The sequence below is a fragment of the Lepus europaeus genome, chromosome 14 (assembly GCF_033115175.1).
Source record: "Lepus europaeus isolate LE1 chromosome 14, mLepTim1.pri, whole genome shotgun sequence".
In the NCBI taxonomy this organism is placed as follows: Eukaryota; Metazoa; Chordata; class Mammalia; order Lagomorpha; family Leporidae; genus Lepus; species Lepus europaeus.
In genome coordinates this window covers 50,817,996-50,836,704 of record NC_084840.1, presented here as the reverse complement: position 1 = coordinate 50,836,704, position 18,709 = coordinate 50,817,996, and the positions used below count along the sequence as shown (strand labels likewise).

The following is an 18,709-nucleotide window of genomic DNA, read 5'->3' as shown; positions in this document are numbered from 1 at the left end:
TAGTTTTGTGACATTTTGTGTGATATAAGTAATGGTACAATTAATCATCCTGCAACAAAAAAATGAGGTGAATAAACCCGATATGTTTTTCTATCATCCATACTCCAGAAGATAAAAAATCTTCAAGGTGCACCATTGTTTGAATATCAGTTTTAAATTCATGTGACAAAAATAAACTTAATGAAGTAATAAATTATATGATAAAATTCAAAGATTAGGTAAAGTGAGGATATTAAAAATAAACATATTTAATTACATAAATAAGAAGGCATTGACCAATGAGTGCATGGCTGTTCCTCTCCGCAGTACAGAATTGACTGCTTTCTGAGAAACATCAGTTGAATGGGGACCTCCTGTAAAATCTGCCCAGTGTTGGACTGTGAGTGTTGTTCCTAGGATGCTTTTGGGTAGATGGGGAATGTTCAGGTTAGGATGGTGGTATGGTGGGTAGGTTTCTTGAAGCCTGCCTGAGCCTAGGCTTCACAGTGGGGCTCACCTGGGGGATGTGGGAAACCTGGTTTGCTTTTGGCTCAGTTTTTGTAACTCTCCAGGAGAGGTCCCTAAGGAGTCTAGGTGTTCTTAACCAGGCAAACAGGTAAGATCCATGCTCACAGTCCCAAAAAGACATTGAAGGCACTTTAGGAAGAGCATTAGTTAAGAGCTTGCTGCCTGTCTCTGACTGTGAGGTTTACTCTCACTTCACCCCACGCTCTATGTCTTGAGAAAGAATTATGTCTTCCTCAGGCTCAGTCGTGTCACTTACAAACATCGACCTTGCTGTGGCGATTGCAGACATCATCACAGACGAGATCTACAGAGATGAGGTCTACGGGAAATCACAGCTGTACTGTCCATACTTGTGTCTATGGTGGAGAACCCTAATTTGACTTGATGAAGGGTTAATTCATTCTTGAAATTTCAGAAGTTGGAAGGCACTGGGACTTTCACTGATGGAGAACATGCTCTAACTCAGGATTCTGGAAGAGAAACAGGTGACCATTTGAAGGCCAGCATCCTGGCAAAGGTGGACAGTGTAGAATTTCACTGATTCTCACATACCATGAACAGTGAAATCAGAATTCAAGGCACCATTTTCAATATGCACTTTTGCTTGGGTCTTGGTTGTCTCCACGACAGCACCAACTTTTATTACTGTTTGTTCTATTAATTTTTTTAAAAAAGATTTATTTATTTACTTGAAAGTCAGAGTTACACACAGAGAGAAGGTGAGGCAGAGAGAGAGAGAGAGAGAGAGAGAGAGAGAGAGAGAGAGAGAGAGAGAGGTAGGTCTTCCATCTGCTGGTTCACTCCCCAGATGGCTGCAATGACTGGAGCTGCGCCAATCTGAAGCCAGGAGCCAGGAGCTTCTTCCAGGTCTCCCATGTGGGTGCAGAAGCCCAAGAACTTGGGCCACCTTCCATTGTTTCCCAGGCCATAGCAGAGAGCTGGATCAGAAGTGGAGCAGCCAGTACTCGAACTGGTGCCCATATGGGATGCTGGCACTGCAGGTGGCAACCTTACCTGCTATGCCATAGTACTGGCCAGTGTTCTATTACTTTTATATTTTAGCCCTAACCTTTCTTGGATATGTTTATGTTGCTTTGACAAAAAACAAAATCCTGATCTATCATCTTGTTGGGGATACATGGTCTTGGGTCTTCAAGGTCAAGGGACTGAAGAGTGTGAGTTTGTCCTGAGAAGAATCAGAGGCTGAGAACACATCCTTGCCTATAGCAGGGTTCCTGGATAATAATCCAAGACCAAGTAAAGACCAGAGAGGAGTTAGAGCATGTGCCCAAGGCATCACTCACCAGGCCCAATATTTAAGTTTGGCCAGGAGTGTCAGCAAAGAAATGAATATGCTATATCCACTGGAGGCACCAAACAAGCCTTATTTGGAGCACATTCAAGCAGTTTTTAGCTTTCAGAATTTTTGCAACTATCATGACTTCTCAGAATTACTTTATAATGGTGTCTGAGTAATACAAAACACTTGACTTAGTGACTAAGATGTCTTGAGCCTGGGATGCTTCTGAAAGCATATATGTTGTTGGCAATATATTCAATCCTGACTCTTCTCAAGTTTTGCTTAACTGAGATTAATTAATAGAGACCAGGATTCCAAGTGCTACACAACCAGTTACTAATATACAATTACAAATAATTCTGGAATTTGGTCCATCATTGGAAACTAAATCCAGGAACACAGTTACTACTAAAACGCATACAACATTATCAAAAATGCTCAGCATAAAACTGTAGGAAATATAATCAGCAAATTCACATATTATGCTTTCGCTTCATTCTTTGGACCCTGGCCAATTGCTGGCTTAAACAGGTGAATCTCCTTGACTGAGGACAGGAGTATTACATGGTGTGGAAGACTTAGCAAAGTACTAGATGCCTTCTGGAAATGACAATGTGACTTTAGGAAATGGCAAGAGTTGTCCCATGTCCATAGAGACATGGAACATGAAAGCAGGAACATCACTATTCGTTTATATGAAAATAAGAACAGAAGCCCAAGAAGATCTTTTAATCTAGTAATCTTACCAAACTGTGGCAGTTGATTATTGAAGTCAACACAAAAAGTTTGTTGCAAAGAAACTTGTTTGTTTCTGCAGAACAAAAAGTTCTGCGAAGGTTTGAGTTTAGTCTCTAAGACACAAATGTAAGTGATGGAAATCAGTGTTTCAATATGAATTTCCCAGAGAATGCAGTGCTGTACAACATGGGATTGGTGGGCCCTAATAAATTTACATAAAAAAATCACATATAATCCATTGAACTTGGGAAGTTTAGGGTGAGACAAAATCAAGTGGATTTCTTTAGAGGCTTTCACAGACTAATATGCTAGAGTGCACTGTGGCTCTCCAGGCAGAGATTAGGATACAGCGTGCTTACCAAATGTATCTGATGGGAGCGGGGACCCCTTTGTTTGTGGGGCATTTCAGGAGCTGCTTTCTTCAGTGCCTGACTGTATCCAGCCTACTTTGCAGCTGCCACAACAGCAGTCCCAGCTGAGCCAAAGGAGTGGACCGATAGGCCCATGATGTCCCGCTAAATTGAGTACTGCACTCTGCTTCTCAGTACTCCACTGTTACTGAGCTCTGTGCTTTCCTACTGAGTACTGTACTATCTTACCGAGCATTCTACTGCCTTATTGAGTACTACACTGCATTACTTAGTACTTCACTGAGGGTCTCCTTGCCCATGATCTGCCTGGTACTGAGGAAAATAGAGTGAGAAGGAAAAGAGAGGCCCAAATATCTTCACATGGCTCCTGGTCCATCCACGTCTCCCACTCCTCTCCTTCCCTCACTCTGGGTGAACTTCCGAATGTCCCGTTGACCTAAACACTCTCATGGATGCTCTCTGTTGATGCTGTGCTTGCCACAGATGGAAAATGGAAGGGTTGCACATCACCGAGAGGCTGCTACTTAAAAGAAATACTGTTTGGACACTTCACATAAATTTTTCCGAGACAATGGTAACTCCCAGGAGAGGGGTGAAAAGCTGTTAATTCCTGACACCAGCTCATTAGCTGATTTAGATCATGCACCTGTAGGAAAGTGTAACAGGCTTGGTAACAGAGTCTTTCATTTTGGTTTCCTTTTTACAGGTGCTTGAATTAGAAAGCATTTTCCTTGTAGCACAAAGCAAATGGTACAGAAAAAAGGATGCTTCTCCAACAGAATTGATCCCAACTTTCCTTTTCTGGGGGCTGAAATGAAAACATTTTCGAATCCTGTGTAGGGCTCTCATGAATGACATGGTAAAGGAACCTCTGAATGACATTTAACAGGAAATTCAGCTCATCATCCCCCATCTCCTTATTCCAATTTACAGACTCCGGGATCACACCCACCACCCCCACCCTGGTCCCCCGCTGAGAATAAATGGGAACCACCTTACCACTGGGAGCCCGCTGGACTCCACATTTCCATAATTGATTCAGACATATTAGTTATGCTGGGGGGGATACACAGTGGCCCCCTGAGTTTGCACTGATGACGTGGTGGCCCCCTCCCTCCCCAACCCCCTCGTCTCAGGCCTGTGCTTCCCGGACACCAGCTGTCGTGCAGGAAACTGCAGCCTCTCTTTCTCTTGCCTCCTTTTCTGGCTGGAGCTGCAGGATCATGACCTGCAGCGTCTCCTTAACCATCTGGAGCTGCCTCTTGAGAGACTGTGGGCATGTGGTTAAGGAGCACGTGGGAAGGTGACCATGCCCTCCCAGCCTCCCAGGGAGCTGGCGTGCGCCAGCAAGCCTGCCGGAAGCAGATGGGCCCAGTCATCTAATTGCAGTTTCAAATTCTTCCAAATTGTAGGAATTAAATATTAATACAAATTTTACACTTCTCCTTTTAAGAATGATTGCAATTTCTACGAGGCCCGAGGTTATTAACGTTCTTAAGTGGGGTTTCAGAACGGAAAAGGAAGTCTGCCCTTCGATTGAGACAGATGGTTGACCCATGCTCAATGATATGTGGTGAGACACTGTGATTCCTGCTAAGCCTCAACCTGGGGTGGCACAACCGTCAGATACAGTACCATGAGAGCAGAGAAGGCAGAATACTCAAAATCAGAACCTCCCGGAGAAAACCCGGGGCCACCATAGGTACAGAGGGTTAGATTGGACTAGACCCAGAGTCATGAACTGTGGTGCTGTTCATCATTAACTAGCTTTGTCAGCGTGTGCAATCCACTTTGAACTTCAGTTTTCTCATGAAACAATGACTTCAAAACCTCTCTAGGTCCTAACTTGCTGTCATTTGCTAGGATACTCCTGGGTACTAGTAAGGCTACTCGAGATTTCATGGAATGCAGGGAGCTTTTCTTTTCTGGGTTGGTGGGTTGGAGGTTGGCTTTTCCTTAAACTGATGATTTCTTAATGTCCTAACTCATAAAGTTGTTTCTTACACAGAGAAAACAATAACCACAGAGAACTTAGCAAATTGTAATATGGAACAGATAAGATTCTCATTCTCTTAACAAATGGGTTCTCTTTTTGGTGTTGAAGCAGGGGAACTTTTAACTGGCACTGGTTTCTCTGCCCAGAAATAGATCCTTCTGCCCTTTCCTTTGTACCTGTAGGCAGAACAACTTTAGGACAAACATAGGGAGAGAGATGGTCAAACAAATTCAGCCTCATCTGATGGGGATGAAGGGAGAAAGTGGAGATACATGGACACCACTTCAATACGGTTAAATCCTCACATGAAATCAGAACACTCAAAGATGACTAGGTCAGACCTGAAGGACAGCGAAAGCATCCAGAAAGGCAGCTTGCAGAGACCTGAGTGCTTCTAGGCCATCTACACTGCAGTGCTGTTTTGCCCAGGTACAATGTCAATGCAATGTCAAGGAAAAGAGACACCCTTGGGTTATGAATGAAGAAAGCTTTTCCTTTCTTTTTTGAACAGAGACTCCAGAGGATCCTGGGGATTATGCAAATGAACCTCTTCTGAACAGAAAGCTGAGCCTCCTGGAAAGCTCTGGGCAGAGTTTTTCATCATCTTGCAGCTTCACCAGATCCAACATTTGTGTAATTTACATAGGCTTACTATGATATTTTACTTCTTGCACCCAAACTTGAGGGGAATGATGGTGGGCTGGGCAAGTGCAAGGGAGGAAAAAAGCCAATACTTACCTTTTTATTCTTTTTAAAGATGCTTTGTTTTCCTCCATCTCTTTGAACAGCTTTGCTAATCTTTAGTGAAAACACATACAACTTTACACAAGCAAAAGCATAAGTGGTCCCAGACTAAAAACCAGGATGCAATTTAATCACAAAGTTAAGCTACATTTATAAAGAACAAGCACACAGCTTAAGCAGTTATAAATCCTGGCAAGCCCCTGAGACTTAATTACCTTTGATGTGCAGTATGGGACTACATGCCTCCATTTGTAACATGTTAAATGATGACAAAGGAGTTTAGAGAGAGAAATTAAACCAAATTATGATGCTTCTAAAAAAAAAAAAAAAAAAAAAAAAAAACTCCTAAATCTTCTGGCACTGGCAGAAAAAACTGAAAAGATTTTATAAAAGACAGGAGCAGATGTTTAGCCTAATGGCTAGAATACCTGAGCCACACACTGGAATGTTTGGGTTTGATTCCTGACCAGTTCCTGACTTAAGCTTCCTTTAATGTGGAACCTGGGAGGCAGCAGGTAATGGCTCAGGTAATTGGGTCCTTGTCATCTACATAAGACCTGGGTTGAGTTTCTGACAGCAAAAAGGGCAGAATACTCAAAATTGGAAACTCCTGGAGAAGTCCTGGGGCCACCACAGGTACAGAGGGGCAGACTGGACTAGACTCAGAGTCACGAAATACGGTTCACTGACCATCATTATGGTTCCTTGACCATGAATGATAGCCCTTTGCCCAGGCTCAGCAGTTATGGGCATTTGGAGAGTAAGCCAGAAGATAGTTCTCTCTCTCTCTCTCTCTCTCTCTCTGATTCTGTTTCTCTGTCTCTCTCTCTCTCTGTTTCTATGCCTCTCAAATAAATCAAATTTAAATTAGGAGAGGAGAGGAGAGAGAGAAGTTGACAAAAGAAAAAAATATGCAATAATGGAATAACTAAATTAACACACTGGCCCCTCACAAGACAGTCTCTATTAATACATCCAAAAAGTAGTATTTGAGGATGCAAGTCCCCAGTGAAGCTGGGGAAATAATTTAGTACTTAATTGTCCCACTTATGAAATGCAGAATCACCTATCTTTTTCACAGTACTGGGGTTAAAGGAAATATTTTTCCTTATGGGAGTATAATAAATTTGGTGTTTCATGAGATCCAAAGTTTATTTGCTAATAAAAGAAATATAACAAATACTTTAGGCTCTAAGTAGGACTAGGCGTCAGAAATTCCAGAAACAACATTTATGAGACTTTGAAGTATTAACAATTAAACTCATGTTTTTATTTACAAAATCTCTCTCTCTAACCGACTCCCTGTATGATTTCTTACCAAGTGGGAATTCTAAAACATTTTGAATACATTGCGATGGAAGAGAGCCAGAGTAAAATGTGGAGAAGAAAAACAGGAAGGTAAGTTGCAGGATAATTTGTATGGAATAACTTTTGATCTGAGCAAAGGACCTGAAAGTAGATCTTCAGGTTATTTGGAAGTAGACTGGGACAGAGTGTTTTCCTTCGGGGAGATGAGGGACTTGCTTTTGGATGTAGTAAGTTGGAGATGACTTCCTGTCAGCCAGGAAGAAAAGCTGAATAAGAAAGAGCAGTGAATCAGGTGTTCAGGGAGAGATCAGGGTGAGAGATTTGCACTTAAGAGTTTCTGCTGAAACATGTTCTTTTTTTAAAGACTTAAAAAATAGTGAGTTGTCAACTTTATTCATTTTAATTTATTTCAAAGAAGAGAAACAGACACAGATCAACATATATAGACTAAGAGAGAAGTCTTCCATCCACTGGTTCATTCCCCAAATACACAAAACAGCTGGGCCTGGAACAGGCTAAAGCCAGGAATCTGGAGCTGAATTTGGTTGCTCACTGAGTGGCAGGAACTTGGTGACTTGGATCATCACCTGCTGCCTCCCAGGGTGTGCATTAGCAGAAAGCTGGAATTGGAGCAGAGCCAAAACCTGAATCCAGGCCCTCCAGTATGGGATGCAGGCAACTCAGGTGTCTTAGCCATGTGTCAAATATTCACCCTAAAACATATTTTAAAACATTTTTCCAACATTTTCTCACTGAACTAGAGAAAAGTAAACTATCCCATTTGATATATCTACCCGAGATCTTAAGTATCAAGTAGAGGAGGGGTGGAATTAGACTTTTTGTTCTCTAATTCAATAAGTCAAATAAAGTCCATTTATATATTTGGCCTTTATTTGTGTCAAAATGCTGAATAGAGGCTGGCACTGTGTCAGAGTGGGTTAAGGAGCAGCTTGTGATGCTGCATTCTGTAGCAGAGTGTCATCTCAAGTCCTGGCTGCGCTGTTTCTGAGCTAGCTCCTACTAATGCACCTGGGAAGGCAGCAGGGAGATAGCCCAAGTACCTGGGCACTTGCCACCCACGTGGGAGACCAGGATGAAGTTTCTGGCTAGCGTTGGCTGTTGTGGGTATTTGGGGAGTGAACCAGCATATGGAAGAGCTCTTTATCTCTCTCTCTACCCACCTACCTTTCAAATAAATACAAAAATCCTTTTAAAAGTGCTAAATAAAGTAAAAAGTATTGGAGTTTTAGGCATCTGTAATAAAGGTGCTTACTACATCTAAGAGCAAGAACAAGTGTCCAAGAAGTGGACTGAGCCTTATGTTGTCTGTGGCTTAGGAACCTGAATGCATAAGTGTGAAGATGCTCTGTAACAAATAAGCCACCAAGGAACCATAGGATCCAGAAAAATTTGCACTTTAATTATAACAATGGCACAGGGATTGACATCCCAACATCTTTTAAATAGCTGTGAATTCTAAGCCCATTCTTTGACGCTTTAGGGAAGACTACTTACATATGAGGCAAATGTATAACCTGGTGAAATGTCTGTGTTTCCAGTTAATAAAGGAGTAAGGCAGCATGATTTCCATGAATAAAGTGGTAAGGCAATAGTTTCACTTAGGGCTGCCATGTGTGAAAGATCCTAAAATTTTTTCAGTGGAGTCTTTCAATTTTTATAAGAAAATAGTTGAGTGTTTCATCATCAGTGGGGTTTCCCAGTGATCATTTTGATGGCTTAGTCAACAGTAGATCTTCAGTTTATCTAACTGACTTTGGTTAAAAAAACAGTGCATCCTTTAGACTGCTTCTCAATTTACATTACTTCTTCTTATCAGCATCTGTTTGTTTTTAGCCACCATGGCCTATAGTATGGGAAATTTATTTTCACGAATAAGCCAGAGGGAAGGATCACAATCACTCATGAGCAAAAAGAAGGTCTTGCCCCCCCCGCCAAGACCTGTCTCAAAGGATTGGATGCTTATGCTGGGGAGCTCTTTGTGTTGTCTACTGTGTGCTATGACCATGTTGTTTGGAAAGCCCCAGCTCTCCATCCACTGTGGCTTAAATCTTCCTTTTCCCACTAAAAAGTCCAGGTGCAAGCCAAAGAGAACCACTGTGGCCACTACACCTGCATCAGTCCAGCACACCCATGCTTTAAATAGCAGCTTCCTGGGCAGTCGATTTCCTTTTCTTTTCTTTTTTATTTGTCAGGTAGAGTTATAGACAGTGAGAGGGAGAGACAGAAAGAAAGGTCTTCCTTCTGTTGGTTCACTCCCCTAAATGGCCACTACGGCCGGTGCTGCGCCAACCCGAAGCCAGGAGCCAGGTGCTTCTTCCTGTTCTCCCATGTGGGTGCAGGGGTCCAAGCACCTGGGCCATCCTCCACTGCCCTCCTGGGCCACAGCAGAGAGCTGAACTGGAAGAGGAGCCCATATGAGATGCCGGCGCAGGACTAACCAAGTGAGTCATAGTGCTGGCCCCTGATTTTCTTATCTATATAATATGTGAATGTAGCCCACCATCCTTCTAGTCTCTCTTCCAGCTGGTCAGCTCTAGGAGTGGAAAACATTTCCAAGGAGGTAGGGAAATCCCCCCCAAACTCTTGTTACCTTTGTTCAAGCTGAAAATGTGAACGTTGAACCACACAGGGGTGTTTAAGGGGCTGTGGTCTCGTGCATGAGTCTGGATGTAGTTAAGAATATTCACATGCCATCAAGCACCACCAAAGCTAATCAATTGGGCATGATGCATTCCAAATAAGCAGAGAGAATGGAATTCCATAAGGGCTTTCCTGGACATGGATGTAAATACTACCGCAAATAGAATCATCCTGTCCCCATCTCGTCTATGACTCAGAGCCAGGCTGAGCCGCCCTGGGGGCTTTTACACCCGCCAAAAGTATGTACAGCCCAGGTGTGCTTCTTTGCCTTTGAAAGTGTGTTGCAGAAATTGAAGGAGGGAATCAAATGAGAAAATTCTTGCTCAAGAAATCCACCTAACTTAGAAGGTTTACAGTTGAAGCCTTTTGAACACCAAGGAGCCATTACTTAGAATCAAATACTTTTTCCAAAGTTTAGTTGCTAATTAGGACCCAAAATGACTGTGAAATTGCACGAGGGAGTCAGACTAATGTTAGCTCCTGGAAATTCTGGCTTGCCTGGCTGCGAAGTCGCACCTCCTGTCCTCTTCTCAGACTCTGGGTGGGAGCCTCCTCCATGCCGCCAGCTCTCCCAATTAATGGTGCAGAATTCTCCGACATTCAGTGCCATGGTAGCTGGCGGGTTTGGTCATGCAACATGTCATTTAGTGAGCCTGTCAGGATGATGAAGAGACATGGCCTGCTTTTCCCCCCTCTTTGGATTTGTCAATCACTATATTCTTTATAAAAATAAGGGACTCCCAGTAGAATGCCTGTAGTTCTAGTATGAAGTGAGGACGCCACAAGTACCGGTTTGGAAACTTGACCTCGTTACCAATCACTAACCCGCCTGTCTACTGATGCTACATTCTCAAGAGTTCTGGCAAAGCTCAGAGCCTTCCACAGGAGGAATGAACATCACAGTATCCAGGGTCTGAATCTTCCAGACATGGGAGTATGCTATGGGCTTTCATTAATCATGTTCCAATGTGGACTTAGATTAATGACATGCACTCAGTCTCATACGCACAGTAGGTGCTGGCAGCACACTTAATGGAATCCAATCAGATTTTGCACTCGCTGTGCGATCCTTCCGTATTGTTGGCAGCAAGCTGTTTCTTTCAATGGCATTCAGAATTGTGTCTTTGATCAAAAATGAAAATACAAACCAGTCAGTGTTTGGCTGCAGGATTACTCTGTGAATCTCTAGATTAGTTCTAATTTGAAACAACAGCTTTTGTTTGTGTAGGGCAGGCTCCACAGAGCCTTGTAAATACATCCATCTTAGGGCACAATGTTCCTCTTAAATCGAAGTGCCCCTTTGTATGAGTTCAAAGATACCTTCTATGTATTGACTCTGAATCAGTGACACAGCAAGCCTGGGCTTCAGAGAAAAGTCGGTGTGGAATTCCATCTTATGGGGTGGATTTTGTTTTTGTAGAGGGAGAGACTGACTTCAGTACCTAAACCAGTGCTTCCTGATGCCAATTTGATATTTCTCCACCTCAGCAGGGATCAGCATAATTCACAGAAAACATATCTTCAACAAAATACTTGTATTACAGTTCAAAAATTTTAAGTAACTGTATATATATTCCATGGAAGAGACCTGTCCATTAACTTACAGGGACATCTGCCTCTGGATGGGCCACATAGTGCCATGGATAGGGCTTGTAGCTGGATGGTCTTGCTCTTGTTAGAAATGACGTTGGAGCAGCCAAGTAATTTCTAAGGTTTAGTTTTATCAACTGTCAAGTAAGAATAGTGATTCCTATCTATTTACAGTAGTTTATTATAATGAAATGACTTTTAATATAAGCCACTGGTGGTAACTCATTGATTCTATTACAAAACAGATGAGTCAGCCCCCTTGAAATCTTTTAGGTAAAAATGGGACATTGTTTCAGCTTGTGACAAAGATGCTAAGAACTATAAGACAAATGGACTTGGACAACATAGTTTTCTATCTAAAACCAAGCACTCACAATAGGTAAGGACTATGTTAAACATACATGGTGAATTCAGTCTTGTTTAATCCCCATAAAAACCTAAAAGGTATGTGTCGTGATCTCAATGTTACACACGAGATCATGATGTTGAACAGGCTTTATCATTTGCTTACGCTGCTGCTGCTTCTGGATCTGGCTTGGATTGACTGTGGAAAACTTAAATGGATCTTTTTTAACACTGCTGGGCTCCTTCTCAGTCTCCTCTACTGTCTCCCCAGCCCTAGTGGGGAAGACCCAATTCCCTAGAATGACACCAAGCTAGGAAATGTCAAAACAAGAAACCAACACGGAACCAGACTGCAGCTCCCAAACAGCTACCTGGTCCCACAGAGGCCTGAAGCACATCATACTCAGAACCCATCCCACTTGGGGGGCTGCAGACTGGGAACTCTTCCACAAGCCTTGGCTCTTCATGGTGGGTTGCTGTCATGTGCCCAGCTAAGGATGGTCACTTGCTGGATGCCAGGCCCCTTGAGAAGTACCCAAATATGTGTGACCCCCGGGACACAGAATCAACAAAAGTGACAAGCTTCTTCTAATGCTTCTTAGGGGAAATTTTCTATTAACAGCTTACATAGTAGTTTCATAAGAGGCCAGAACTTATGAAGAAAAGAATGGTTGCTTTTAAAATTTTCTACCTTGAGCAATGTGAAAAATAATTGATGATTAATTTGGGGAAATATTCTGCTAAGCTTATTTTAAAAATTCTTTTTAAAAGATTTATTTTATTTACTTGAAAGGCAGTTATAGAAATAGGGAGAAGGAGAGAGAGAGGGAGGGAGGAAGGGAGGGAGAGAGAGAGAGGAACTTAATAATGATCTTCCACGTGTGTGGCAGGGGCCCAAGGACTTGGGACATCTTCTGCTGCCTTCCATGTGCATCTACATGGAGCTGGATCAGAAGCAGAGCAGCTGGGACTCAAAGTGGTACTCATATGTGATTCTGGCATTGCAGGCAGTGGCTTAACCCACTGTGCCATGACACTGCTCCTATTTATTTATTTAAAGATTTATTTTATTGCCTTGAAAGGCACAGTTACAGCAAAAGAGAGGAAGAGACCTGCTAAGTTTAAAAAGTAAGGTCAAAGGTTTAGAGTTACAACAAGGAAGGAATTATAATTTAGAATACATCATTAAACTATGTTCCTGAATACTTGTGACCAAGATTATTAATCCTTCTCCATTTCAAGGTACTTACACACACACACACACACAAACACACGCACACACACGAGAGTATAAGAACTGGAATTCTAAATTAAGACAGCAATGAAAGCAAAGTCCAAAATAGTTACCTTTCCTACTAACATGTTTAGTAAAAATCATGCTACCAAATACAAATAATGAATGAACAGGAAAGAGGTTTTTTTTTTTTTTTTACCCAGAAAAAGTCAACTTTTGATTGAGCAACTGAAAATATCCAGATGGGGCTGCAAATCCCTTCAACCTTCTGTGTACCTACCTATCTACTCTCAAAAACTACAGACACAGATCAAAACAGGATGACGAGCTTTGTATGGATGCCTTCCTAAGCCAGTGTATTCTCAGGCCATCTTGCACACTGGCAGTGAGTTTTGATGTAAGTATTTGTGGATGTTTTCTGATAAGAAAATCCTATCATTAGGAATCAGAAAGGAGTAGATTGAACCCAACTCTCGTGTACATGGTTAGAAATGGAAAACAATGATCAAGGTGCTGTTAGTTTTGATATTCCACTGGCCCTTACATGGAAGTACTGAATGATAAAGTGATTCAAGGTTGGATTTGGGTTGCCTGGTATAGATAAAGCCCATAGAAAATCGAACCAGCCACATGCTTTGTATATCTACTGAAAACTTGCATTTTGCTTAGGTATCATTGTATATATACATGAACTTTGTGGCTAATTTTTAGTGGTCAGGTTTAATAATAAGACATACTGAATTGCTTCCCAACAACCAGAGGGAAAGCACTGTATAATTCAAGTTGGGTTGTACTATAAGTAACAGCAGCATCTATTTGTTTCCATCTGCTGAGTCATGGAAAAATCATTGATTTGTAAACGTCTTTCTTTTACAAAATAACCTTGCAGGTGCTTCTATAAGATGAAAAGGATATGAATGAGATCCTCATCATGACTGTAGATGGCAGTGTGAAGTTGATCTTCTAAGTACAGTAACTTCTTGCCTATGGCTTCACATTTTTCTTCAAGTTCTGCAGAAACGATGTAAGATTCCTGGTGAGAGACAGAGAAAAAGATTACATGTAATCTGTGGATTTTTTTAAGGCCATGAACAGAGTACACAAGGGGAAGACTTCCCAGAGAAGCTCCTCCTGCTTCTGCCCCTTAATCTGAATCAGGCGAGAGCCTTTGTCTTCCCTGGAGATCATTCTTGGGAAGACATGAACTGATTCCAAGTCATTACCAAATCATGAGCTGGCTCTACATAGCTCCACAGGTTACCTCCTGTATCTGGTCAATTCAAAGTGCTGCTTTCAACATGTCAACTCTCAAATTGGAATTTACCAAGGTGGAAGCAAGAATCTTATAGCTGCATCCATGGGCAAAATCACCACATAAAGAATTAATATCCAGGATCTATTAAGAGCTCAAGAAATTCAGCAACCATATACTTAAGAAATAGGAAAAGAGCATGAACAGGCATTTTTCAAAGGATAAAATACAAATGTCCAACAGACACATGAAAAAATGCTCAGGATCACTAGCCATCAGGGAAATGCAAAGCAAAACTATAATGAGGTTTCACCTCACCCCAGTTAGAGTATCAAAAAAAAAAAAAAAAATGAATGCTGGTGAGGATGTAGAGAAAAAGTTACCCTAATACCCTGTTGTGGGAGTATAAACTAGTACAACCATTATGGAAGACTGTATGGCAATTCCTCGGAAATCCAAAAATAGATCTATCATATGACTCAGCCATCCTACTCCTGGGAATTTACCAGAATGAAATGAAACCTGCATATGAATAAGTTATCTGTACCCTCATGTTTATTGCAGCTCAATTCACAATAGCTAAGATACAACCCAGATTTCCATCAACTGATGACTGGATAAAGAAAATGTGGTCTATATACCCTATGGAATGTCACTAACCATAAAAATGAATAAAATCCTGTCCTTTGCAAAAAAAAAAAAAATGGATGCAACTAGAAACTATTATGCTTATTGAAACAAGCCAGTCCCAAAAAGAAAAATATCATATGTTTTCTCTGATACGGAACTTAATATATAGAATACAAAAAATGCATAGGAACACAATGGACATTTTGTTACTTGATTATTGTTTTTAACTGTTGTTTATACTCCTGTAGAACTGTGATCCTTATATTTTTTACTTGTTGAACATTATGTTTAGTGATACTTTAAGTCTGTTATTATAGACTGGATTGAAATTCTGTTTTTTAAAAAATTAAAAAAAAACAAGTAAAAAGGAAGGAAGGAGAGGAGTGAGGGAGGGATGGGGAAGGGAGGGAAATAAAGTTATCTTCTTAGAACTGTGCCTATGAAATACAAGAAATCTGTTCTCTTTATATTAATACAATTAACAAAAATAATATTATCAAATAACCTTAACAAATTAATCTCAAAATCTGTGGAGATATCAATGGAGAAAGCAGGCTGAATTGTAAGAACAGGGGATATTCCTAAAGGACATGAGAATCTAAGAGGACATCAAACATTTATCTATATACTGGCCACAGTCCCTGAAAGCTAGACTCTTTGGAGACTAAGTACAGGGAAGTAGGCATTATTTCTGCAACCATTGCTACCATCCCCAAGCACTGGAATGCGAGCTTCAGAGGAGCCAGGGTGATGTCGTTTTTCCCTATTGCTGTGTCCACAGCTCCTAGCACAGCACCTGGCCCATGGCAGGCACATATTACTTTGGTGAATCAACAGTTGAGTACTGAAGCGCCCTTCTCTACTCATGTTTCTCCTTCAGACTTGATTTCCACACACATCCTCCTCAAGTGACTATCCTGCAGACAGCTGCACTGAGCAGTCTAGACTCTGGCCATGTACACCCCGGCACAGGCTCCCCCATCAGTGGTATCCTCCCTTGTCTCTGAAATACAACCTAAGCTTTACCAGCTGGGCAAGCCTCACAGCCTTCCCTTACCCATTCTGTGCCTGTGTTCTCTCCTCTGCTCCTCTCTGAGAACCACCTTTTCCCCGGGGGCCCCCAAATGACAATCACCACGTGTAATGCTATGTCCTCTGCAGCGACTGGAAACCCCTCGCAGGCAAAGGCCATTTGTTAGTCATTCATCCCAGGGTCATAGACTCGTGAAAATGGAGAACAGGCGAATTAGAAAGGAAAAGAGTGAAGTGTACAGTAAAGGGGAAAAATGGAGACATGACCTCATAATTAAAATTTAACGAGGGGCCAGCATTGTGGGTAAAGCTGCCACCTGCAGTGCTGCCATCCCATATGGGCACTGGTTTGTGTTTCAGCTGCTCCACCTCTGATCCAAATCCCTTCTAACGGCCAAGGAAAATCGGCAGAAGATGACCCAAGTGCTTGTGCCCTTGCCAACCACGTGGGAGACCTGGATGAAGCTCCTGGCTTCTGGTTTCTGCCTGGCCCAGCCCCGGCCATTGTGGCCATGGGGAGTGAACCAATGGATGGAAGATCTCTCTTTCTCTCTCTCTGACTCTCCTTCTCTCTCTCTCCATACTTCTGCTTTCAAATAAACAAATAAATCTTAAAAAAAAAACAACAATGAAAGGTATGGGTAGTATTTCCCCAACTGATAGTTAAAAGCTTAGAAAATATGCTAAAAGTATTTTACATAAGGAAAAATATTGAAACATGTATTAAATTTAATTGCAGGGTTACTATAAAATCTATGATTAATAGCCAACAATAACAAAATGCTCAAAAGCCCTTAGAAATGAAGCCTTATATAATACTATAATCAGAGTCAATGAATAACAATTAAATCCAGATATGTAATCTGACATCAACTATATTAACTATAGAATGCTTTAAAGTTTATATCCCAAATGTTCAACTGTATTAGAATAAATCAATTTTAATGGGAACTGAAAACAAATGTCATAAATATTGGAGAAATCTAGTACATTGTGAGTAAATGTATATACAAAAGAAATCTAGTGACAATAATACACAATTTTGAGGACATATGGATACAATTAAACAAGCTTTAATGTGAAACATTCATGAAGGCTTGCTCAAAATTGACGCAATGTTGAGAAGTCAACAAACACATAAAAATCACAGATACATGTATATTTTACTGATCCTGAAAGTAATAATATTATCATTCAAAGGGTGGAACTAAAAATAGATAAATTACACAAAAGTAGAGACAATGGGCAAGGATGAACACCACAGTCATGCATGAAATAAACGAGACACTAAGAAAAGGAACATCTGGAGAAAAGTGATTGACAGTGACAAAACCACAAGTCATGCACGAAGAAGAAAAATACAGTGTTAGCAGGAGAATCTACACAACTGAGAACACATTTAAAGAGAAAAAATGTAGAATCTGAACAGGAAACCAAGGAATGCAAAACACCCTTAAATAAAGTAAAATGATTCAATCTTCATTGTTGGACTGCAACAAAGATGAAATCAAAGCTGAATAAATAAATTTAAAGTATGGCTTTACATTTTCCCTCCAAAATATAACTCCTGAAGGTTTTCTTTTTAACATTAAGCAAATTGATTGTGATGGTGTAGATTCTGGAAAGCAATTTCAGAACAGATAGCAAGCACTTTCAGTATGTCATATCCTATGACCCAATAATTCCACTTCCAGGAATCCATCAAAACAAAATAACTTACATATTTAAATTGGAATAATTCTTATTAAGCCTTTGTAATAATCATGGGAAAATGTCCATCACATACTCCTAAATTCAAAATAAATACATAAGACTTTAATCAAGGGAAGAAATTAGCATTAAAATTTGGGAAATAGGAAATAACTGTCCAACAATAAAGGGAATGCTTAAGATAACTTCTGGTTCATAAGATTTTTACTTAACCATTAAAATCACTTTCAATATAAGAATATCTAATCATAAGGAAATACTTAAACATATTAAAATACTATTAATTTAAGAGGTGATATTATCCAAAAACTTTACTTTTATCATGATTTCTCCTGAATTTCCCGATCTCTAAAATAAAATAAAAAATTACCAAAGACACTAATTGAAAGCATAATGAAAAAGTATGAAAGGAATACATTTGAATTCTTTCTAGTTTTCTTAAAGATTAAAAAGGCACCAAGTAGCCTAAGGAAACAAAGTAGGAGAGCTCAAGACACCTCTCATCCAGCAACAGCAGATATAGTGGGAGCTCTCCTTGGCGACTGTTTGCTGAGGCACAGGGTAAGGGAGCTTTCTCTGCCTTCTGAACAAACCACCGCAGATGGCCCTCTGCACCCACAGGTTCCGCATCCATGGATTCAATTAACTGTGGACCAAAATATCCCTTCCGTCCAAAAAACACTGCATTTGTACTAACATGTGCAGACTTTGTTCCTTATTATTGCCTAAACAATGCTGTATAACTATCTACACAGCATTTACATTCTATTAGGTTTCATAAATAGTCTAGAGGTGATTTAAAGAACATGGGAGAATGTGCACAAGTAATATGCAAATGCTACACTATTTTCCAAAAATGGATTTGAGTATTTGGATATTTTGGTATCTGTAGGAGATGGGGGAAGAGTATCCTGGACCTATCCCCCATGTACACCGAGGGACACCTGGCTTAACAGATGCTGATCCTGAACTAAAAGGATCCAGGTGATTATTAACTGAGGGGCTTATGACTTTATTACAATAAAGTTTGAAATATTGGGAATATAATTTGTTTAGACTTAAACACTGAGGATTGATAGCTGATGTACAGATTTACATGTTTCTATCAATGTGATAAAAGTTTTCTCTCTGTATGGGAATCCTATTCGTCCACAGAGGGCAGAATGAAACCAGAGCCACTGGTATCAGCTGGACAGCGTTGCCAAGATCCTGTATATTAGCCCTTAACTTCCAGGGCCTGGGCATAGTGTATCTGTGGCCTCAGCAACATAATCCTTGTAGAACGTTGTCT

At 40.8% G+C, this 18,709-nt stretch overlaps 1 protein-coding gene across 1 annotated transcript in view; it reads right to left on the bottom strand.

Moving 5' to 3' along the window:
• Positions 1-4,048: 4,048 nt before the first annotated feature.
• DISC1 (DISC1 scaffold protein) overlaps positions 4,049-18,709 on the bottom strand; it is a 323,271-nt gene continuing 308,610 nt past the window's right edge. Inside the window, exons 12-13 of the mRNA XM_062210776.1 lie at positions 13,710-13,827; positions 4,049-4,188 (exon numbers count right to left, since the gene is read on the bottom strand). Coding sequence (XP_062066760.1) covers positions 4,049-4,188; positions 13,710-13,827 — 258 coding nt within the window. The remainder of the gene's footprint in view (positions 4,189-13,709; positions 13,828-18,709) is intronic.